Source organism: Chlorocebus sabaeus, chromosome 13 (assembly GCF_047675955.1).
Source record: "Chlorocebus sabaeus isolate Y175 chromosome 13, mChlSab1.0.hap1, whole genome shotgun sequence".
NCBI lineage: Eukaryota > Metazoa > Chordata > Mammalia > Primates > Cercopithecidae > Chlorocebus > Chlorocebus sabaeus.
In genome coordinates, this window is record NC_132916.1 from 5,353,401 (window position 1) to 5,378,898 (window position 25,498).

General features: G+C 35.7%; 1 protein-coding gene across 1 annotated transcript in view; it reads left to right on the forward strand.

Annotated features, from left to right (window-relative positions):
- Positions 1 to 25,498, forward strand: part of PDE10A (phosphodiesterase 10A) — a 330,258-nt gene that overhangs the window by 223,973 nt on the left and 80,787 nt on the right. Inside the window, 5 exon segments of the mRNA XM_008007784.3 lie at positions 11,823 to 11,963; positions 13,727 to 13,882; positions 15,304 to 15,354; positions 16,417 to 16,475; positions 18,051 to 18,102. Of these exon segments, the coding sequence (XP_008005975.3) occupies positions 11,823 to 11,963; positions 13,727 to 13,882; positions 15,304 to 15,354; positions 16,417 to 16,475; positions 18,051 to 18,102 (459 nt within the window).

Sequence of the window (25,498 nt, forward strand, 5' to 3'; positions counted from 1 at the left end):
TGTTCTTTTGAATTTACATTTTCTTGGGTTTGTTTCATCCAACTCTGACAGATGGTGACTTTTGTGCTTATGTGTTTTATGGTTTTCTTTTTATTTTTCCTTTCTCTCTCTCTTTCCCTCTCTCTGTCTTTCCCTCTCTCTCTCTTTCTCTGTAGTTGTGAATTCTGTTCTTTCATGGGGCTCTTAAATGGATACTCTCAAAGCTTGTTAGAAGTGCCTTTCTAGTTCCTTTCTTGGCGATAGACAGGTATTTGTTTCTGCTAGTCACTTAAGGTACGACCAATCCGAAACCATTTTAAACTAAATTATCTGGTTGAGATGAATTTTCAGGCTACAAAGTAGTATGGCTTCAAGAGTCAAATCCACATGATGCACAACTGTGACTTCTCAGAGGAGACTGTTATTTTCCCTCCAGTACTAATTTCAAAATAATCTGGTTTCCTTGCAGCCTCTTTGCTGGGGTCAGTGTATTTGTTCTTCAGCTGAAGAGGAATGTGTGGCCTCTTGCCTGTCCTGGCCCTCTAAAGGGGTCTTTACTTAGACTTCCCTCACAGAAGGGCCCCAACTTCTCTCTCCCGTCTCCCACTCTCCATGTGGCTTTCCTGGGAGATCAGTCTATTCAATCATTAGTTAATTCCCTCAAGAGAAAGCCAGCTTTGGGATCTGGTCAACTCCCACGGTTCCTTTATTTACTTCCTTTTAGATTTCTGTGGATTCCTTCCATTTTTCTCACCCAGCAAAGCAATATAAAAGATGGGTAAAATATATTTTATGCAGCCTTTAAATAAATTTGAAATTGTTTTTTCAAAAGTGTCAGCCAAATGATCTAATCTGCTGTATTGTTGGCAATAGAAGATATACTTCTGAAATGTAACTAACCATAATAAATTAAACATCTTTTGCCTAGGTAAGCAGATACATGTATATATTTTTGTATTTCGTCTTTTGCACATGAAAGGTAGCATAGTCTACATAATTATCAATCTTTAAAGAATTGTCTTGATTTGGAATCATAGCAAGAATGTCTTTCTTAAGTAACTCAATTTCACAGCAAAAATTATATACTTTAGTGACAAAATTATAATAAAATCCAAATAGACTGAGAAAATTTTCTGTCCATATCAACAAATACTAAGGGTTAAAAAAAGAAAGAATTATACAGTTTTTACACTTATTAAAGTATTAATTTTCTTCTCAGTCAGTAGAAATACGTTTCTGAAATTGATGTAATGAGAAATATAACTTAAATAACATTTAAGTATGTCAGAAGTTCTAATAGAATTTAAAAACGCACATTCATATAAGCAAGGAGGAAAAAACATTGTTTTTTTTCACATAGAACATTTAGCAGAAAAAAGCAAAACTTAAATACTAAAAAGCACTAAAATTAAAACATAAAATATTGTTATGGAAATAATTATGTGATTATAACAAAATTACTTATAAAGAAAATCCAACTGTTAAAAGAAAAAAAATTAGATCAGGTTAAAAAACTAAACTGTCTTTTATTCTGGCGCATTGAAGTTTCTGAAGCAAAATGGAGAAAATGGACAGAAAAGCAGTAGTATTTTTAGTTACTGAGATATCAAGAAAACAAGTTAGAAGACGTTATGAATACCATTATTATTTATCCAAATAATACACATATTAAATTCAGTATATTAGGTTAGGATTTACCAACTTGTGGTTCCTTTTCTTTTCTGGGCTAGACCCTAACTTTAATGTATTTAATTTCTGTCTAAGAATTCTTCATAGGACTCCTATAATGGCTAAAAGCAAAGGAAATTGGAGGGCTCAGAAGAAGACAGGAAGATGAGGGAAAGTTTGAAACTTCCCAGAGACTTGTTGAATGGTTGTGAACAAAATGCTGATAGTGATGTGGATAATGAAGTCCAGGCTGAGGTGGTCTCAGATGGAGATGAGGCCTGGCTGCTCCTAGCCATGCACAGTCATATGTGTTCACAAAGAGAGGGTTTTGTGTTTAAAAGGGAAGCAGAACGTAAAAGTTTAGAATATTTGTAGCCTGACCATGTTGTAGAAAGGAAAAACTCATTTTCTGTGGAGAAATTCAAGCCACTGGCTGCAGAAATTTGCACAAGAGGAGCCAAATATTAATCACCAAGACAATGGAGAAAATGTCTCCAGGACATTTCAGAGATCTTCACAGCAGCACCCCCATCACAGGTCCAGAGGCCTAGAAAAAATGGTTTCATGGACCAAGCCCAAGGACCTGCTACTCCAAACATGGCATCCTGTGTCCCATTCACTTCAGCTCTAGCTGTGGTACACAGAAGGCAAGAGTTTGGGAGCCTCCACCTAGATTTCAGAGGATGATAGAAATGCCTGGATATCCATGCAGAATTCTGCTGCAGGGGCAGAGCCCTCATGGAGAACCTCTCCTAGTATAGTGCAGAGGAGAAATGTGGGATTGAGTTCCCCACACAGAGTCCCCACTGGGGTAATGTCTAGTGGAGCTGTGAGAAGAGGGCCACTGTCCTCCAGACCTTAGAACGGTAGATCCACCAACAGCTTCTACCATGTGCCTGGATTAGCAGCAGGCACTGAATGCCAGCCCATGAAAGCAGCTGCAGGGGCCATACCCTGCAGAACCACAGGGGCAAAGCTATGGTTGTGGACTTGGGAGCCCACCCCTTGCATCAGCATGCACTGGATGTGAGACATGGAGTCAAAGGAGATTATTTTTGGGCCTTAATATTTAATGACTGTCTTACTGGGTTCTGGACTTGTACAGTGTCTGTACCGCCTTTGTTTGGGCAAGTTTCTTACTTTTGGAATGGGAGCATTTATCCAATGCCTGTACCCCCATTGTATCTTGGAAGTAACTAACTCGTTTGTGATTTTACAGGCTCACAGGTGGAAGGGGCTTGCATTGTCTCAGATGAGACTTTAGACATGGACATTTATTTTTGTTTTTTGTTTTTGAGACAGAGCCTTGCTCTGTCACCCAGGCTGGAGCGCAGTGGTATGGTCTTGGTTCACTGCAACCTCTACCTCCTGGGTTCAAGCGATTCTCCTGTCTCAGCCTCCTGAGTAGCTGAGACTACATGTACATATCACTGTGCTCGACTAGTTTTTTTTCTGTATTTTTAGTAGAGATGGGGTACTGCCATGTTGGCCAGGCTGATCTCAAACCCCTGACCTCAGGTGATCCACCCGCCTCAGCCTCCCCATTACAAGCATGAGCCACAGTGCCTGGCCTACACTTGGACTTTCAGGTTAATGCTGGAATAAATTAGGACTTTGAAGGACTATGGGGAAGACCTGATTGGTCTTGAAATGTGAGAAGGACATGGTATTTGGGAGAGGCCAGAGGTAGAATGATATGGTTTGACTCTGTTTCCCCACCAAAATCTCATGTCAAATTGTAATTGCCACATTGGATCATGAGGGCGGATTTCTCCTTGTTTTTCTCATGGTAGTGAATGTGTTCTCACGAGGTCTGATGGTTTAAAAAGTGTGTGACGGGCGGGGTGCGGTGGCTCACGCCTATAATCCCAGCACTTTGGGAGGCTGAGGCGGGTGGATCACAAGGTCAGGAGATTGAGACCATCCTGGCTAACATGGTGAAACCCTGTCTCTACTAAAAATAGAAAAATTAGCTGGGCATGGTGGTGGATACCTGTAGTCCCAGCTACTCCAGAGACTGAGTCAGGAGAATGGTGTGAACCCGGGAGGTGGAGCTTGCAGTGAGCCAAGATCTCGCCACTGCACTCCAGCCTGGGCGACAGAGTCAGACTCCATCTCAAAAAAAAAAAAAAGAGTGTGTGGCACTTCCTCACTTGCACTCCATGTGAAGTGCACCTTCCTGCCACCATGTGAAGAAGTTCCTTGTTTCCCCTTTCCCTTCCACCATGATTGTAAGTTTCCTGAGGCCTCACAGTCATGCTTCCTGTTAAGCCTGCAGAACTGTGAGTCAATTAAACCTCTTTCATACATTACCCAGTCTTAGGTAGTTCTTTCTAGCAGTGTGAGAACAGACTAAAACACAGACAAACCATTTACTAAACTGACAAAAAAGAGAGAAACACAATTATATATGTTCAATAATTTTAAAACAAGTTAAACAATAGATATAATGAAAATGAGAAATTATGAGGGATTATTTTTACTAACAAATGTGAAAACTTAGATAAAAATGAACAGTTTTCAAGGAAAATATTAATTATCCTATTTAATACAAATGAAAATCGAAAACTTATTAGTCCAGTAGCCAAGGAGGAAACTGAAGACACTGTTGAAATATTACCTTTCTACAAACCAGTAGGGCATTGATTCATCTGACTGTTTTTGAGCTCCAGTCATCACCAGGTACCACGTTAAACCTGGGGAGATAGTGATGAGCCCATCCTGGGCTCCTGTACCTACATTGTTCATTTGCTACTGGGGCAGCCCTTTAAGAAGGAGAATTCCTGTGCTCGTTATACTTTTTCAGAACTTGGGGGAAAAAGGAAAACTTCCCAGTAAGTAGTTTAGCATTGAAATAAGTTTGGTTCTAGAGTTAGATTGTGTGAGTTCTGTTTCACCACTTAATAATTGTGTAATTAATAATTGTGTGACTCGGCAAGTTTTTTTTAAATTTTTTAATTTTTTTTAATTATACTTTAAATTCTAGGGTACATATGCACAACGTGCAGGTTTGTTACATATGTGTACATGTGCCATGTTGGTGTGCTGCACCCATTCACTCGTCATTTATGTTAGGTATGTCTCCTAATGCTATCCCTCCTCCTTCCCCCCTCCCCACAATAGGACCCAGTGTGTGATGCTCCCCTTCCTGTGTCCAGGTGATCTCATTGTTCAATTCCCACCTATGAGTGAGAACATGCGGTATTTGGTTTTCTGTTCTTGCAATAGTTTGCTGAGAATGATGGTTTCCAGCTGCATCCATGTCCCTACAAAGGACACGAACTCATCCTTTTTTATGGCTGCATAGTATTCCATGGTGTGTATGTGCCATATTTTCTTAATCCAGTCAGTCACTGTTGTACATTTGGGTTGATTCCAAGTCTTTGCTATTGTGAATAGTACCACAATAAACATACGTGTGCATGTGTCTTTATAGCAGCATGACTTATAATCCTTTGGGTATATCCCCAGTAATGGGATGGCTGGGTCAAATGGTATTTCTAGTTCTAGATCCTTGAGGAATGACCACACCATTTTCCACAATGGTTGAATTAGTTTGCAGTCCCACCAGCAGTGTAAAAGTGTTCCTATTTCTCCACATCCTCTCCAGCACCTGTTGTTTCCTGACTTTTTAATGATTGCCATTCTAACTGGTGTGAGATGGTATCTCATTGTGGTTTTGATTTGCATTTCTCTGATGGCCAGTGATGATGAGCATTTTTTCATGTGTCTGTTGGCTGTATGAATGTCTTCTTTTGAGAAGCGTCTGTTCATATCCTTTGCCCACTTTTTAATGGGGTTGTTTGTTTTTTTCTTGTAAATTTGATTGAGTTCTTTATAGGTTCTAGATATTAGCCTTTTGTCAGATGAGTAGTTTGCAAAAATGTTCTCCCATTCTGTAGGTTGCCTGTTCACTCTGATGGTAGTTTCTTTTGCTGTGCAGAAGCTCTTTAGTTTAATTAGATCCCATTTGTCAATTTTGGCTTTTGTTGCCATTGCTTTTGGTGTTTTAGGCATGAAGTCCTTGCCCATGGTTTAGAAAGATTCTTAAACTTTCTAAACCTTAATTTACCATTTACCCTCCATTAGTTAAATGTTATACCATAAATGCTGTTTGTTTAACAAACCATTTAAAACATCTGCTAAGTACCAAAAAACTGTGCTAAATTGCTGAGCACACAAAAACAAAATTATTTCTGACATCAAAGAACGTACAAGCAGTAGGGGAGATAGAAAAATCAACAGCTAGTTATAGCACATGATTTTTATGTGCTAACAGAGGAGCTCAAGGGCTCTGTGACCATGAATGTGATGGGGCTGCAGCACATAAAAACAGATTGGATGCTGAGGAGACAATATTTGAGTGGGGATTTAAGACCTCTCACTTAGTAGATGAGAGGGAAAATAAAGGATGTCTTTTGGGCAGAAGAAGCAATTTCTGAGAAATCTGGAGTTAACAAAGAAAACTGTGTGTGTTGTATCCTGGCCCATAGCAATGTCTGCTATAGACAAAGTGCTCTTGAGATGTTTTTTGGGAAAAAAATAATTTTTTCATGACTGAATTTTTGCTTAATTCAACTTTTATTGTTTGTATGGCTATGCTTAGTTACATGTATAACATACCTGATAATATTATCTTTATAGTTTTTCCACTGTTATCTATCAGAGTTGTTTGTGAAAGCTGAAAACCTTATGTACTTTATACCTTAAAATTTTTAATTCAAAAGTAAATTTATTGATAGTTTTTTAATATATATGTTATTTTAAAAATAATCTTTCCACAATTTACAGGTTTGATAAGTTAGTTAAGCAGTTGTTTGTTATTTTTATGTATAAACATGAGCAACTAGATGACTCTAGAAGTCCTAGATTCATAGAATGCTAAAGCTAAAAGAGACACTTCCAAATTTTTAAATTTAATCTTTTCATTTTAGGGATGAGGTGGCCAAGGTCTCTTTTATGGGTAATGATTGTCCGAGTTCACACAGCTAGTCAAAAACTAAAGGGTAGGCTCCCATTCCGAAGTTACCGTGCTTTCTACAAAGAGAAACTATGCTCTTTCCACCCTAACACAATACTTCTTTTAAGAACATAGCTTCCCCCTGCCCTTTTGTTACTTGATTTTTATTACCCACATGCTGGGAAGGACACATTTCAGTGTTGTACTTGGGATACAATTGAGAAAAATGGAAGAGCAGAAGAATCTTAAGTTTTAGCTTCAGTATGCATGCATTAAACATTCACCAGAAATATTGCATTCTTCATATTCAGAGCTGGTAGTTTATAGTAATTGTTTGCCTTTTTCAAGTGCACAGTGAACTTCAGCAGATTTATTTTTAAGAATTATGCAAACAAAGTTAGTCATCCATATATCAAGTTCCAGGTAAATGTGGGAGCTATTTACTTACGGCCATCTACATAGATCTAAATTTGTTTACTATCCAGTGCCATCTAGTGTCTAAAAGGATAATAGCGTATTGGTAAACCTAAATACCTTGTTTCTAAAATTTAACTGGTTGTGAGTTGAAGTCTTAACATTGAATTGAAGTCTCGTGAATAAAGTGATGTTGGAATTGTACATGGAGAGAAAGATGAAGGCAAGTGTTAACCAAGTGAAGTAAACATCTATTTGGCTGATATCAATGAATTGGATTTTTCTCTTTCATTAAAAGATGGTGTTTTTATAAATTGTATTAGTCTATTCTCTTGTTCATTTTCCACCAAATCAATTTATTTCCCCAAATTTACATTTTTATAATTTGAATGCTTTTAATTCCTTTATTGAACCAACCTATTGATTATGACTTGTGCACCCAATCATTTCTAGTTTAAATTATCTCTTTAGAAATAGATACCAAAATTTGCTGTTACCACAAAATATTAACTATCTTATAATGAGTTTCTTAGAAAAGTTTAAAAGCTGATTCCTCTCCTAGGACTTCCTGGACTCTGATAGGATTGATTTTCTCCCCTTTGGGCAGTCTCATTGATGCTAGTTGAGAGGTGGAGGGACTAGTGGTCACCTTCACCTCTAGAACTCTCAAATGCTAAAGAACTACAGCAGCCTTTGGTCAAGTAGATATCCTGAAGGCAGTTACTTTCTTCTCTGGAAATGATAGAGGTGGCTAATGTTTGAAACTTTAAAGGTTTTCCTTATTTTTTAGTTGTGGTTTTTATCTCTGGCCTCTAAAAGATGCTTGTTCTAATTACAGTTTTCATATATTTATACAATAGTAGAGCAGGAGTTAATCTTAGAGACTTTTTCAACTCTGGATATTATAGCTAAATTTAATATTGTAAATATATGGATAAGAGGCTTAATACTTCTTAAAATAATGTCTGATGTTTTTATTCATCCTTCTATGAAAATAGCATAAGGTTTTTTATGTTATTAATCTGAATATCCCAGTTAAATCTTTAAGTCAGCAATTATATTGATTTTGAAAAATGAAGTCCCTATTTCCTGTGTAAATGTCTTTAGAACTTATTTACATTAATCTTTTATTAATGATTAACGCATTCATGTAGATACTTCACCAATGAGAAATGCAAAGTATATATCTTTTTTGTTTGTTTGTTTGTTTTGTTTTTAAGCAGGATCTCACTCTGTCACCCAGGCTGGAATACAATAGCACAATCTTAGCTCACTGTAACCTCAAACTTCTGGCTTCAAGTGATCCTCCCACCTCAGCCTCCTGAGTAGCTAGTGCTACAGGCATGCACCACCTCACCCAGCTAATTTTTTTTATTTTTTGTGGAGGTGGGGTCTCACTATGTTGCCCAGGCTGATCTTGAACTCCTGGTCTCAAGCCATCCTCCCACCACAGCCTCCAAAAGCCCTGGGATTGTAAGGATGAGTCACTGTGCCCAGGCCAAAGTGTATAGCTTATAAAATAAATCATGATTATTTTGAAATACTAAGAACTGGGTCAGGATTTGCCTCGCCAAATCACAAAATGTACTGTAAACTTTTTATAATAATTAAAACTGTGTTCTACAGGTAAACCCAATGATACAGAATTGGGAATTCAGAAACAGACCCAAGTATATGTAAGGATAGGTGGGGCACGGTGGCTCACGCCTGTAATCCCAGCACTTTGGGAGGCTAATGCAGGGTGGATCGCCTGAGGTCTGGAGTCCGAGACCAGCCTGACCAGCATGGAGAAATCCCATCTCTACTGGTGTGGTGGCGTATGCCTGTAATCCCAGCTACTCGGGAGGCTGAGGCAGGAGAATCGCTAGAACCCAGGAGGCAGAGGTTGCAGTGAGCCAAGATTGCGCCATTGCACTCCAGCCTGGGCAACAAAAGCAAAACTCTGTCTCAAAAAAAATTAAAAATTAAAAAAAAGTATATTTGAGGATGAAATGTATGATAAAGGTGGCAGTTCAATCAGTGGGAAAATGATGATTCAGTCCATGAACCTCCTACTTGACAGTATCTGTGGAATAAAGGGAATTTGAATTAACTTTTCCCTAGCCCTGAATGTGTGTAAAATTCAGCCTCTATTTTAGAGGTTCATTATTGACTTTTTATATTTGTAACAGGTAGCTACCTATCAATGCATTCAACTACAAAAATCATTTAAAAAAATACTTCTGCAAAACATGTGTTTCCAACCAGTGACTGATCCTCAATTAGAAATGAATGTTAAAAAGGGAGCTTTTGCAGGTAAATTCTTTGGAGGCAAACAAAACAAAAACAACAGAGTAGGGAACCACTAATATAAAGGAGGGAAAGTGGAGCCATGAAAACATGTCAGAAACAAGTGTGTGTTGTGAGGTTAGGCTTCATTGTCCCTTCTGTTGGAGTTTTTGGCCTTCATATTGCAATGTATTCAATGTTTTGTTAGCATTTATCGTCAGCTCTCATTGGAAACATTTCTGTTTGATTAATGTGAACAAAAATCATGAGCTAATTAGGAAAACAAGTATGAAGCTTGCACTATAAAGTATTAGTTGATTTTTGATAATTATTTTTTAACTACATAGAGAAGTTTTTCATATTCTAGCAAGTAGTTAAAAGACTTCTAAACCTTTTATTTTCAGCAAACTTAATAGATAGAAGAGCTTTCCATACACTCTCGGGTACAGTATTTGCTTATCTGTTACTTGTGTATCACATGAAACCTACACAGAAGCAATACATATTTTATAATACTGAATATATGATCATCTAATAATGTAGGAATGTATAAGATAGTCTGTTATTATTGGATTATGAAGCTACATATAACTTGAACATGTGATTAAATTCAACCTTAAAGGGCCTATGGCTAAGTCATAAAAAAAGATGTGTGTTTTACCTTTTCAAACAAACAAATGCAGCCAAAAACTATGGCTCCTTCCACGCCCCCCACAAAAATTTAGAGCTACTGTTGGAAGCTTGCTCCAGAGTTCACCTTCTGTTTTTATTATGACATGTTCTTCTTTAAGAGTTATCTAAACCACTCAGTTCAATCTATGTTCCCTTCCTGCAGTTCTGTCTTTGGTACAGAAAACGGACAGTTGCTTCCTTATAATTTGGGAAGATCATTGTCAATTCTGATTTTTCTTCATTGTAAATATACCACTTTTTAAATTTTTTTTCTTGCATTTATCTCCTTTTTGTTCTTGAATTACCTTTCTACTCTTTCCGTCTTAAGAAAGGGTGACGAACTGAATTGTGTTTGGACAATGATAGATATTGAATCTAATGAGAGTCTTACTCTATGCCATGTGTATATTGGTGCCTAATGTAGTTATAGTAACTAGAAAATGGTTTTTCTAGCCTTTTAAAGAATAACTAAGTTGCAACTGTCATTCATCATATATGAAAATTTTAATCCATAAGTATATACTTTCTATTTGAACATATTAAATAGCTTCGTTCTTTTCAAAATAATTACTTAAAATAAATTTTTCACATGCATTGTACTTAACAGCAAATACGACTTAAGCACAGCCCTATGTAGATATACTTGGAAATGCAGGTATTTTGAACTTAACTTCTAATCATTTATACTTGTTATTAATTTAAAGCACCCAGGGTTAAAGCAAAGCCTTGCTTTCCTCTCCCTTCCTCCTCATTCATTAAACCAAGTTTATGGGATTTATTAAGTCAAGTTAATGGGGTTCATTCTCTTTCGATTTTAACATGTTGAAAGAAAGAGTTCTGTAATTTTACAAAGCTTAAAAACCACTTACCTGATAAGTTAATAAATATATCTGTCTCATCCTTAGAGCTACCTTCACAATAACAAGTATTGTAGAAAGGTACTTAGGTTAAGAGGGCTGTCTAATACTTACTGCTTCAAATTGTCTTCGTTCTTAGAGTAATCCAACATAAGATAAAAATAAAGTGAAGTCTGTGGGAAATTTACCTAAACCTTAGTATTTTCAAATTTTGTAGATAATCGTAATACAATTATGTCAAAACATTGCCCCCAATGTCTACGTGATTTAAGTAGCAATTCTTATTTAGTAGAAAGGAGTTTTAACATATGTTTGGATTTCATCAAAATAACTGATTCTATTTTTTAAAAAACGGTTTATTTTAAAATAGTTTCAGGACATTACCTTCCCACCCAGTCATTTGAAAGGGGAAGGATCACTCAGATTTTGTCAAGATTTTTGCTCAGAGAGGAGCAAGTTTTTCATCTAGAGTATTCTGAATCTGCAGTTTTATAAACTAGCCGTTGAAGCAATGTGAGTGGGTCTTACAAAGAGAAGGTTCTGAGAAGGGAAGATTTCTAATGAAAATGAAGAATGTAACCAGATCACTTGACTTGCAGCTACTGATTCTATCTTCAGGTAACATGTATCAAGTCTGTAGGGAGGCTGGACCCTGTGTGTGTTTGCGGTCTGGTAGAATCTTGATCCCAATGATGGGAGGCATTTTTTCTGATTTCATTATTTTCTATGTATCAAAATAGGAGTTTAGTTGACGAGTGTTTCTGTGCCTGTACATTCATTTACGTTTTAAATCTGAGTTTGCACTTTTTTGTGAATTGGAAATGTGAGATAGTTTCACTTTAGATAATCTGGTTTGATCATGGCAAAGCACCTTTCCTCATTTTATGACTCTTCTTTTAATTGACTCACAGATTTATTATGACTATTGAGTAAGATTCACATGTGTCTTTTTGTACTATGCATATGTACAGGAAAGTCTGTAAAACATCTTTTCTTCTCCCTAGAGCCTGTGCATATTCACACCACCTGGGATAAAGGAAGGAAAACCCCGCCTCATCCCTGCTGGGCCCATCACTCAGGGCACCACCATCTCTGCTTATGTGGCCAAGTCCAGGAAAACATTGCTAGTAGAAGACATCCTTGGAGTAAGTCGCTTTTTGACTCTTTGTGATCTTTTTAACCTAAAGTATTTAAGAAAGATGGCATATCATTTTGATGTTATAATTTAAACTATTTCATTTTAAAAAGCTTTAAAGCTAGTTACAGATCAGTATATTGATGTGTAAGTTATTTTTTTGTACTCAGAAAATTCCCTTTACCAACTAAGAGCTAAATTTGCACAGTGCTTATTTCAACACATGCCAGTACAGTTAAACACAAAAATACCGTGTATATTTATATGAATGTAAACTAAACGATTACTGTTTTATGTTTCATATTTTGCTAGGATGCATATGAATGAGTTAGCTATTGCTGTATGACAAACTACCTCAAATTTTAGTGGTATCATACGGTAGCCACATGTTATTTCTTATGAATCTAAGGACTGGGTTATTCTGCTGATCTGGACTGCTGTCAGTTGGGCTTGCCTATGTGTCTGGGGTCAGCTGGCCATCAGTTAGGTGCTGGCTGGCCCCTTATGCCCTCCGCTGTCCCTGTGCCTCTCATCCCTTTCCAGTAAGGCTATCCTGGCTTTTTTTTGTGATGGTAGCAGGAGTCTGAAAGAAGTAGTGGGAAAGATACAAGTGAGTTTTCAAGTCTCTGCTTACATCAAGTTTACTACCCTCCCATTAACCAGAGCAAATGACATGGACAGGCCCAGACTCGGTATTGATCCCTAACAAAGGACATAGGTACAGGGAAACTAGACAAAGTGGAGCCCTCAGTCTAGTCTTCCACTGTACGTGTGGACATTTTAATGAAGTTTTATGACATGGAATATAGACTTTAAAGGTAACAAGTATACAGGTGTAAAAGAAAAATTGCTCTAAGTGTTAATAGGAGCCGTGAATCCTCGGTTTTAGTTTTGATTTTTCCACCATTGTTTGTATGACCTTGAATAAATTGGGTAGCTAGAGGAAGGAAGGAAGAGACAGAAGGAGAGAAGGGAAAGAAGGGAGAGAAGGAGAGAGGAGGGCCCATGCTATATAACTTCTCATTTGAAAATGTTCTATTGTTTATGTACGTTTTCAAAAGATCTGTAAATTACATGTACAGAGTTATACTATTTCATGAAGCTCTAATTCATCCTGATAGCTTCTTACAGACAGTAGAATTTGAATAAATGAGTTGGTGCTTTTGATATGAATTCATTCAATTTCCCTGTACTTCCTTTGAGTAACTTTACTAAGCTAGAAAATTATTAAAAAATCAAAGAACCAATTTCATTTCTTATGATAAATAATTGATCATTATTAGATGATTTGAATACTTACTATAGGCCTTTGAGATTCAATTAGAATGACTGTTGTTGACATACACTTTTGTGTTACTCTAGGCTTAAAAGTAGAAAAAAGTTTACATATAATTTTCTTCACATAGTGTTTACATTTGGAGTAATTTTCTCTGCGGCATTGTACCTATAAATACCCTGAGAGTGTTCTAGCACATACAAGATGATGTCAGCATTTATGATTATTTTTATTATATGAAATTAACATTCATCATTCATTCAATGTATACTGCATAAGGATAAAGAAATGTTAAAGCAATATTTGGGTATAAGTTCCATGAAAAAGTAAGCATTTCCTTACATAAGATTGATGGTGGCTATCATCATTTAGTTTTCCTTTGAAAAGTACTGCTTATGATTGATTACAAGTATCATGGCAATTTCTGATAGAAATAAGAATCATAACTTAATGATCATTTCACTGAATTGATGTCTTTTTCGCTTTTTGTTTTTCAGGATGAGCGATTTCCAAGAGGTACTGGACTGGAATCAGGGACTCGTATCCAGTCTGTTCTTTGCTTACCAATTGTCACTGCAATTGGTGACTTGATTGGTATTCTTGAGCTGTATCGGCACTGGGGCAAAGAAGCCTTCTGTCTTAGTCACCAGGAGGTGAGCTCTTTAAACGCTCGCTGCATGTTAGAATTTTTAGTTGTACCTAGCTCACTGAAAGTGCTTGTTAGTATTGCTGAGTAATACTAAACTGAAAATACATGAATGAATATTTAAAATCACAATTTGCTTAACAATGTTTTGGTACTAATAATGATGATTCTAAAACCTGTTTCTGTTTAGAGAGGAAACTGGTTACATAAGAAATATGGTCCTTTTGTTAAGTAAAATCTGGTATAACAATAAAAGGTATACCATATTCTGAGTCATAGAAAGTAGTAGAATGACCTTGGAGACTTTTCGCACTCTGGTTGTCTTTATGTTTTCTTTAAAATGTCTTTTTCTTAGCTTGTGTCCTGAATAAAAGGGTCTAGTGTCAAAGACATTTGAATTCCATTCACTATTCATGAATTGGCTCATTAATACTAAAAGCAAATATTAACATGATATTTATCACATCCGGTATGAACCAGTTCCCTTCAGTGGCCTAACTCCTGTCCACTTGCCTGAATGAACCCATCTCCTGCTACCCTACCTGTCCCTCACTCACTCCAGCCACGCTGGATCCTCAGGCAAGGCTGACAGGCTACTACTCAGGCCTTTGCATTTTTTCCTTCTCTCCACTTACTCTCTCTCACAGCCACATCCTTTGGAATTTCCTCAAATGTTGCCTTGTCTATAAGGCCCTCCCTGAACACTTCATGTACATTTGAATGGCTCCTATCCAGTATTTCTTTCCCTCTACCTGCTGCTTTTACTCTGTAGCACCTGTCACCATCTAGTATATTATATGCTACACTTATTTCCTTTCTTGTCCTTCTCCCTGAAGTACACCGAAAGCTACTCCATTTCTGTTATTTACTACAGTATCTCCAGCACCTAGAATAGTGCCTGGTACATAATATACACTCATGAATATTTGTTGAATGAGTGAATAATAAAAGTAGAATAGCTAGTAATTTTGAGGAACTTGTTAGCTAGTGTGTGTGTGTGTATATATATATATATATATATATTTTTTTTTTTTACATTTTAGAAATATTTCATTATTTAAGGTGGTCATTAGATTACTTTTCAATCGCATTTTTGTTAAACTGAAAAATAATAATTTTGTTAAAATCATTGGGCTACAGCTCTCTTAACAATCAGTTTGTTTTCCATTTTATTCAAAATTAAGATGAACAAGAGAACATTAAAGTCAATTAAATAGAAGGGGAAAAATATAAAAGAAAAACCTTGTAAATATTTGGTGCTTTGTGTTTGGAAAATGTTCAAAGCTCAGTGATCTCAGAAAATTCTTCATATACATGGATGCCCCAGTCCTTTGTTGAGATGACTACATGTGACTAATAAAAACTTGTTATATACATATATAAAGTACATATTATTACTTATAGGTATGTGTTTCTAATTTTTTTTAGGTTGCAACAGCAAATCTTGCCTGGGCTTCAGTAGCAATACATCAGGTGCAGGTGAGTCTTTGGGCTATTTTTACAGGGGCTTTCTAAGGGAGAAGAGTGTTTTTAGAGCTCAGCATTGAAGACTGGAGTAGAGGTTAAGTCACCTAATGCCTTATTTTGGGATATTACAATATTCTGTTATTTCTAGAAATTTTAATTTAATCAGTTATATTTACTTCCTGCCTCAAATATTCTGCAATTATATGTGTGTGCATTCACATATATATATATAATGCATATATATATATACACACACACATATATATATGCAATAAATGGCATATGTCCTGCTGAAAATCTAGGAATAATCTTCTGCTGGAGTTGCATTGATATTTTTATGATTCCATTTCTTAAGTTAAATTTTCCTCTAAGTGGTCTATGAAACATTCGAACTTTAAGATATCTGGTTCTCTTGAAGATATTACCTAATTTAAAACTGAAAAACTACTTAGAGTTTTACTGGTGGTTAGACTTTAAAGTCCAAGAACATGGTAGCAATAGCGTTCTTTGTATCTTCTCCCTCTCTCTTTTAATTTTTTTGGTGGTGGTTTTATTTTTCTACTTCCGTTTCAGGAAATTGAGGCTGATGGGGGAGGAACTGTATGCTAGGAAGAAAAATCGAGCTGTAGTATAATAGAACGAGTGGAAAGGACTCTTGAATTATCAAGTGTAGGTGGAATATGTGCTCAACTACAGTTTTTAGAAGTACAGTGTAAAGTAGTTCTAAAGAGGGACTTGGGGAGTCTACCTGGACCTGAATGGTGCTTCTATCACTTATTAGTTCTGAAGCCTCAGTAAGGTTTTTAACATCTTTGTAACTCCATTATGAAATGTAACTTTCAAACCTATAATGTTTTGTGGTGCTGGAAACCATGAATATAAAGTGCTTAGAACAATGCTTAGCACATTGAAGTATTCAGTAAATATTAATGGTTATTGATATTATTATTACATTATAATCCAAGTGATTGTGTTAGGCCTTCTTTCAATAAATAAGGTACTTAGTGTTCTGGAAGTTTTATTTTTAAATAAGCAGAAATCTCTTATAATTGTAGCTATTGTTTTATATGGTAGGTATGCAGAGGCCTTGCCAAACAGACTGAATTGAATGACTTTCTACTCGACGTATCAAAGTAAGTGTTCATGTCTAGGGATGTAGTAGCTCTTCTTAATCAACGGTTTAAATTAAGGGCAGTCTGTGGCAGAGATAGACTATCGTCTGTTGCAGCTGAGAACTGAAGATCCATCTTCACAAGTAGTCTGGGAAGAACGGTGAATCATACTGCGGACTGTAGAGTTACATTCTCATTCACGTTCACTCTAAAGTGAAGGATTGCAGATATATATGTGATTATCTTAAGTTTCAATTTTGATGTATATTTTCTAAATAGACTCTCTTAGAATATGTTAAAGACACTAAATATCTCTGTTTTTGCAGGAGAGTACTGGCTCCAGTGGGAGGGAAAATGTTCTGGTTTATTTTTTTTACAAAAAGTCCTAATTGGTTTTTCTAACAATGTCAGTAAGTTAAACATTATTATTATTATTGTTTAAATTTTCCCAGGTATAGTATCTCAGTTACCATTTCTGAGAAAATGTTCTGTTTCCCTGGTTTGGCCTAGAAAAACCCCCTTTGACTGGCAGTGGAAGCAATTATATAATAGATATTTATTAAATCACATATTTTTATTGCTTTTATTTACTACAGGGGACATCGTCTATATATCTGACCCATATAATTAATCATCGAAATCTAAAATATTCCCCAGGACATGGTAACTTTAGGGTCATGTCCTCCTCCAAGTTTACTAAAGTAATAATGTAGTTTTTCCTCTGTGTCCTCCAGCAGCAATGATGACATGTGATGTCTCACATGTCACTGTAAATGCACCTAACAATTTACCCGTCAGTAATTATTATTGATCCTCATTAATTAGTTTGAAGTTACTAGTTTATGTTACAGTTAGTTTTTGAAATCATAAAATTAAAGTAGCATGGGACTGAAAAAGCTCTCTTTGGATACCTAAGCCAACTAGGTAAAGCACTACCTAGCCAGTGGAGTCTATCTTAAGAGTCCTTCTTTACATTTTCCATATATTACATGCATATTGATTTACATTTTTTCAGGTTTACATTTTAGTATATGCACTATTTGCCTCTGAAACGTTTACTTGCTGTTCATAACAATGAATATAGACTCATATAAAGTCATTAGATCCTTAGCATTACTTGTATGCTGACGTTTCTTCTCAAGTGAATTACATTATTTTCTCAGTACACTTTAAGTACTTTCTCCAGTTTTCAGTGGTAATTTATATTTAACTATTGATGAGATTTAGCACATTTAAATATTTTTATTTTAGATCAGCATTATTAATGAAAATATTAAATATGGTAGATGCAATTTTATTTCTGCATACTTTGTTCAATGCAACACACTTTCTCTCTACACTGATACTTGTCAATAAAATAAATACTGATTGCATTCTCTGGAATTATAGAGCCCTCACTCTAAGGTCAATGATAAAGTTTCATTTATCTCTTTAAAATAATATTACAGTACTGATTTTTTTTTACCAAAGCACAAAAATCAAATGATATTTATGTGTTTTATTTAAATGTAGACAAAACCAAGAAATGTATTTAAAGTGTAATGTGTACTGTGATCTAATAAAATTATTTACAGGACTTTTGTTTCTGTTTTTCAGAACATATTTTGATAACATAGTTGCAATAGATTCTCTACTTGAACACATAATGGTAGGTTGCTTTTGTTCTGAGTATGATTTTATTTAACGCTTAGACCCATGGTACTACTATATGGCATAACATTTACACTTATTTATCCACAGGCACTTTTAATATTATGAAAATGTGGTGCTTAGGAATTCACACCTTGATCTGTTTGTCACTTCTTTTAATTTTGGGGCAGTAAGTTTGAATAACGTTTTTAAAAAGCTCAGAGCTTTTCTTTATTAATGGAGAGCCATACTTAGAAAAGACATTTGGTTTCTTTCTATATTCTTCAAAACACCTCTTATATATGGGATATGTTAGGAATTCTCAATGGATTTTTTCCTGATCTTCAAGTTCATTCTGCTTAGTTCTAGTCTTAATTATTCCTGTCTCTTAGATGACTGTCAGGCACTTTGGAGCCGAAAGCTGTATGACGTAGAGTTACAGGCATATTTCCCTGTGCTGCTGAGTACTTCTAGGTCTCTCATGAGACTTCTTTCAGAAGTGGCTTCTAGTTGTCAGAGTGTGTGGGTGTATACCATGGATGCCCAGGCTTTCTCGGTACCATTTGTGCCCTGTTACGTGCTTTAATAAATGCTCTTTCTCCTCCTCATTTTTCTGGTCCATCTCAAAATACAGTACCCTTCTGCAATAAAGAGTTTTCTCATCTAGAGATTTTATGTTGCATACTGATAAGAATTTTTTTTTTTATTTGACAGTAAAAGACAAGTATGAAATGTGCTTTGTGCAACGTCTTGTAGAGACAGAAAGTTTACTAAGGGTAATTAGAGAATAACACAGGTTATTAACTTCAGCACGTTCTTTCTGTGATAAGTTATTTCTATAGTTTTATGTAGACAAAAATAAAAGAATTGTACATTAAAATAACTTCTCTTGTTATGAAACAACTGAAGGAATTTGTAAATCAGTGAATACCTTTAAGAAAAATGTAAAGTTATAATGTAGACTGACATCGAGCTTATACTAGGGGTACAAGAAGCACTTATTGCTTGTTCTCTGTATTATTAATATTTTCTTTTAAAAACAGCTTTATTGAAGTGTAATTTACATACTATACGGCTCATCCATTTAAAGTGTTCGATTCAGTGGTTTTTAGTATATTCATGGATATGTGCAACTATCATCAATCAATTTTAGAACATTTTCGTTACCTCATAAAGCAACTTGGATACCCTTTTAGCTATTATCTCCTTAGCTTATCACTTCCTTACACCCCTATTTCCCCTTGCCTCACCAGCCCTAAGCAACCATTGTCTACTCTCATTCTCCGTGGGTTTACCAATTCTGGGCATTCTATCTGAAAAGAATCACATAATACGTAGCCTTTTGTGCCTGGCGTCTTTCACCTAGCATACTGTTTTCAAAATTACATACTGTGCATGTGTCAGTACCTCATTCATTTTTATGACCAAATAATCCATTTTATGGATATACGTACCACATTTTAAAAATCCATTCATCAGTTGATAGACATTTGGGTTGTTTCCACATCTTAGCTCTTGTACATAGTGCTACTGTGAACATTGCTCTACCGGTTTTGGTTTGAATGCTTGTTTTCCATGGTTTGGGGTATATACCTAGGAGTGGAATTGCTGGGTGATGTAATAGTTCTGTGTTTCACTTTTTGAAGAACTGTCAAACTTTCTATGGCAGTTGCACCACTTTTCATTCCCAACAGCTGTGCACAAGGGTTCTGATTTCTCCACATCCTCACCAACACTTGTTATTATCTGAATTCGTCATTTTAATGGGTGTAAACTGCTATCTCATTGTGGTTTTGATTAGTATTTCTCTAGTGACTAATGATGTTGAGTATCTTTTCTTGTGTTTATTGGCCGCATGTATGTTGTCTTAGGAGAGATGTCTATTCAGACCCATTGACCACTTTTTATTATTGGCTAATTAGGAGTTCTTCATATACTCTAGATATAACTCCCTTGTTTCATAATTGCTTTGCTAATATTTTCTCCTATTTTGGTAGGTTGCCTTTTCACTTTCTTGATAGTGTCTTTTGAGGCACAAAGATTTCGATGAAATCCAATTTAGCTATTTTTTTCTTTTGCTGTTTATGCTTTTAGTTTTATATCTAAGCCAAATCAGAGATCATACAAATTTACTCAGATATTTTCTTCTAAGAGTTGTAGGGTTTTTAACTCTTATATTTAGGTCTTTGATCTGTTTTGAATTAGTTTTATATATGATGTTTGGTAAAGGTCCAGTTTCATTCATTTCCATGTAGCTATCAAGTTTTCCCCAGCACATCAGTTGAACATAAAATGTGGTTTTATTTCTGGACTCTTGATGCTATTCTGTTGCTCTATATTTCTGTGGTAATGACAGTACACTTTCTTGATTACTGTGGTTTTGTAGTAACTTGAAATTGGGAAGTGTGAGTTCCCCAACTTTTCAAGATTCTTTTAGCTCTTCTGGGTACCTAACAAATACATTTAAACTTTAGAAGTAGCAGGTCAATTTCTACAAAGAGATAGGTGGAATGCTAATAGGAATTATGTTGAATCTGTAGAACAATTTGAAGTATTGCCATCTTCACAACTGGAAGACAATTAAGTCTTCTAATACATGAACGTGAGGTGTTTTTCCATTTATCTAGATCTTAATTTTTTTCAACAGTGTTTTGTGGTTTTGGAGAATAAGTATTGCTTTTATTTTGGCCAATTTATTCCTAAGTATTTTATTTTTAATGCTATTATACATGGTATTGTTTTCTTAATTTTATTTTTTGATTTTATACTGCAAATATATAGAAACAACATTGGTTTTTATATATTGATTATGTATCCTGCAAGCTTGATGAACTCATATATTAGTTCCTATAGTTTTCTTAGTTTCTTAGTGGATATATATATCCAGTTGGAGACAATTTGACTCCTTACTTTCTGTTCCAGGTTGTTTTATTTCTTTTTCTGGCATGATTGCCCTGGCTAGAACCTACAGCACAATACTGAAAAGAAGTGGCAAGTGTGGACCTTCTTATCTCATTCCTGATCTCAAGGGAGAAGCATTTAGTTTTTTGCCATTAAATATGATGTTATTTGTGGCTTTTGCATAGATGGCCTTTGTCAGGTTGATGAAATTCCCTTTTATTCCTAGTTTATTGAGTGTTTTCATCATGCAAGTGTGTTACATTTTGTCAAATAATTTTTGTGCATCAGTGTAGATGATCATATGGTTTTTATTTTTAGTTCTATCGATAGTGTATATTACATCAATTGATTGTTTTATGTTAAAGTAACCTTGCACTCCTGTGATGAATCTCAGTTCATTATGTTTTGTAATTTATATAGGAATTGCCTTAAATTTATAGAAAACTTGATATCTTCAGCATATGGAGTCTTCCTAGCCAAAGACATTTTCTTATTTTCAGTTTTTTTTAGAAAATATTTCTTGAGTGAATGTATTGATTATGGTCCCCCATAGTTAACTTATTTTTCCAGTTTATAGTCTTTAGTTTTCGAGATAGACAGTGATTTATAATGCACAATAGTAGAGGTTCTAGTGGTTCTTCTTTTCCAGTTTGTACAGTACTTATTTCTTTGTGTCTGTTAATGTATTAGCTGCAACCTAATGAACACTGTTGAAGCAACAGAAATCAACAAGGGGATATATTGATTTTTCTTGATATGTATACCTCCCACATTTCATTGGAAGCGACAGAAATCAATAAAGGGATATACTGATTTTTCTTGATGTGTGTACCTCCCACATTTCATTGGAAGCAACATAAATCAACAAGGGGATATATTTGTTTTTCTTGATATGTGTACCTCCCACATTTCATTGAAAGCAACATAAATCAACAAGGGGATATATTGATTTTTCTTGATGTGTGTACCTCTCACATTTCATTGCTATGTATATTTGCTGTGGATCCACAGCAGATATAATTTATCAATTTTAAAACATTTTCTCCTATTCCTAATTTTCTGTGAGTTTGCATCTGATTTGGTGTTGGGTATTATCAAATTTTGATAAGCTATTTAAAAATGATTGGAGTAGACACCTGTATTATTACTCAATGTTGAACCACTCTTACATTCCTGGTATAAAGGCTATTTAATTGTAATGTTTTCTTTATTCCTGGATTGGGTATTAATATTTATTTCCAAGTTTTGCATCTATATTCATTCATCAGATTACTCAATGTTTCTTTTTTTTCTACCCTTGGGTTGTATCGGTATTGGGTTATGCTACGCTTATAAAATGAGCTAAGAAATGTTCCGTTCCTTTCTATAGACTAAAGTGGTTTAAGTATACATATTATTTGTTCCCTTAATGTTTGATACCAATGTTTGTTCCCTTATTGTTCTCTTAATGTTTGATACAAATCAGCCAATAAGACCCCAACAAGATAATAAATGAAGCACATTTGTTTCCTTATTTTTTACTCTTCTTATCCGCTACCCTTACATAGTTTTAGATATATAAATATTTTTATATACTTCACGTTTCTTAAATTAATTTTTCATGATGCATATAATTAAGAAATTAAGAATAATTAAGAATTAAGTATAATTAAGAATAATTAAGACCCCATTGGGGTCTTATTAGGGGTAGGTCTCTGATTCTCTTTTCAGTTTCTTCCATGACATTGGATCCTTCAAGTTTTCATTCACCCTTTTCTGCTATGTTTCTTGGGAATCTGTTATAGTTTTATAATACATAGTAACTGGAGTTATCAGATGGTGAGCAAAACCCTTCACAGCCTCTGTCCTCATTGATCTTTTAGTCTGTGGGGAGACATACATGAGCCAAATATCAACATAACTGTGAAACTACAGTCAGAGTCAGGCCTATAAAGGAGCCTAACAGTGCTCTGAAAGCTCATGATGGGATCCAGTGTAGCTGGAGAGGCTGTGGCAAGCTTTCCTGATACTGTGACTTTGGTCTGGTGGTTGCGTGGAAGTTACACAGGCAAAGAGGAAAGAGGATTCTACTTTAGGGGATGGGGGAACAGTGTGCTCTTGTGTAGAAAGTCACTCAGGCCTGGGAGGGAGTTTTGAATTAAGGCTTGTAAGCTAGAAGTGTAAGATCAGATTTGTGTTTTGAAAAGATAACCCTAGAATAGAGGAAACAAGTGGGGAATGAGGTTAGACTTTTTGGAGGAACTTTTTGATAATATAGAAGATTTATTATTTTCAGACAAGCAAATCTGGGTAATTTTTTTTTTTTCCATGATACATAGTCTCACTGTGTCACCAGGGTGGAATGCAGTGGCACGATCTCGGCTCACTGCTACCTCTGTCTCCCAGGTTCAAGCAATTCTCCTGCCTCAGCCTCCCGAGTAGCTGGTACTACAGGCATGCACCACCACGGCTGCCTACTTTTTGTATTTTTAGTAGAGATGGGGTTTCACCGTATTGGCCAGGATGGTCTTAATCTCTTGACCTCGTGATCCACCCACCTTGGCCTCCCAAATTGCTGGGATTACAGGTGTGAGCCACTGCACCTGACCAAATCTGGGTAATTCTTAAATTCCTAAGTGATCGGTTCATCTAGGTCAGTGCTTCTCAATGGGGCGATACTGATTTGGGCAGAGCAGTTCCCTGGGCACTGCAGACCTGCAGCATCTTTAGCTTGTGAGAATTCGTAACCAACAAACGTGCCTGCACTTACTTCCAGATGTCCCGCAGCCAGGCGGCTCAGCTGCTAGTTGGGAATCAATGAATTAGATCTTCAAATCAATTTTTATAAATTTGTAGGTACTTTATATTTCCTTTCTTATCTGAAAACATCAACTACTTAACTCAAATTAGTGTAAGATAATAAAAGAGAGGGTTTACTGGCTTAGACTGCTGAAAAGCCATTGAATGTTCAGGCTTATATAATTAGTGAACATGGGGGCTCAAATTATCTTTTCAGGAATACGTCTTTCTCTATTTCTCACTTCAGCTTACTTCTGTGCAGTCCTTATTCTCAGGCAGTTTCTCTTTACATGATGGCAGCAATAGCCCTGACAGCTGTCATCTTACGTTTAAAATGAAGTTTTATATCAAAATCAATAAATAATCAGTGTTTATATCATATCACTCACTTCACCAACAAGATAATAAATGAAGCACATTTGTTTCCTTATTTTTTACTCTTCTTATCCGCTACCCTTACATAGTTTTAGATGTATAAATATTTTTATATGTTTCATGTTTCTTAAATTTTTCATGATGCCTATAATTTCTTAGATATCATTTACTAAGAAGTGTTACAGTTGCAGTATAGTTTTAATGATTTCTTTGCTCCTCACTTTTTCTTGGGCCCCGAGTCTTCCCACGTGTCCTTGAATTTATTTTTCTATTTCTTCGTTTTGGCTTGAGCCCATCTCCTTTTCTAAAATAGTTCACAGATAGTACATTTCTGAGTACTGTACCCTTCTTAAATATCTTTCTATTGCCTTTATGCTAGTTTGACTTGGTAAAGAAATTTAGACTTAAAGTAAGTTTTCCTTAGAAATTTGAAGACTTTAAACTTAATTTAAAATCTGAATTTAAAATCTACTGTTATTCCAAAGAGCATTGCTCCACTTACAGGTAAATGTATGCGTATGTGTGTATGTGTGTGTGTAGTGGGGGAGTAGAGGTGGCTTTTAGATTGACCTTCTGATGCTTGGAGTTTATCAATATTACCAAAATATGTCTATTTTTAACTCCTTTTCAGCATCTGAGGGTCATTTCAATGTTAAACCTTAATACTTGGCGAGAGTGAAAAGGTAAACATATGTTTAGAAATGCTCATCTTAAAACAGAAGCTTCTTTTTCTTTTTTTAGACAGGGTCTGTCTCTGTCACGCTGGCTGGAGTGCAGTGGCACAATCTCTGCTCACTGCAACCTCTGCCTCCCCGGCTCAAGCCGTCCTCCTACCTCAGCCTTCCAAAAGTAGCTATGACAACAGACGCATGCCACCAAGCGCAGCTAATTTTTGTATTTTTAGTAGAGACAGGGTTTTGCCATGTTGCCCAGGCTGGTCTCAAACTCCTGAACTCAAGCAGCCCAAGGGCCTTGGCCTCCCGAAGTGCTGGGATTACAGCGTGAGCCTCTGCACCCGGCCAAAGAAGCCTTCTTAATGCCTATAATTGTTTGTCTGTTGATTTTTTTGACATATGAAATAACATTATCCTTAAACAATAAAAACTTTTATCTCTTCAAATATGTATACCTCACATCTTTTTCTTGCCTACTAGCATGCTAATGATTGTGATAACATATCTTTGTCTTGTTCTTAACTTTAGTATCTTAAGGCAGCGATTCTGTTATTTTAACATTTGGTATAATAAGGACTGTTGTTTTGAGGAAAGGATTATTACGTTTTCTATATATTCTTTTATTGCATTTTACTAAAGTTTTTATCATTAATGATTTTGTTGAAAGGCATCACATGCTTTTGTTTT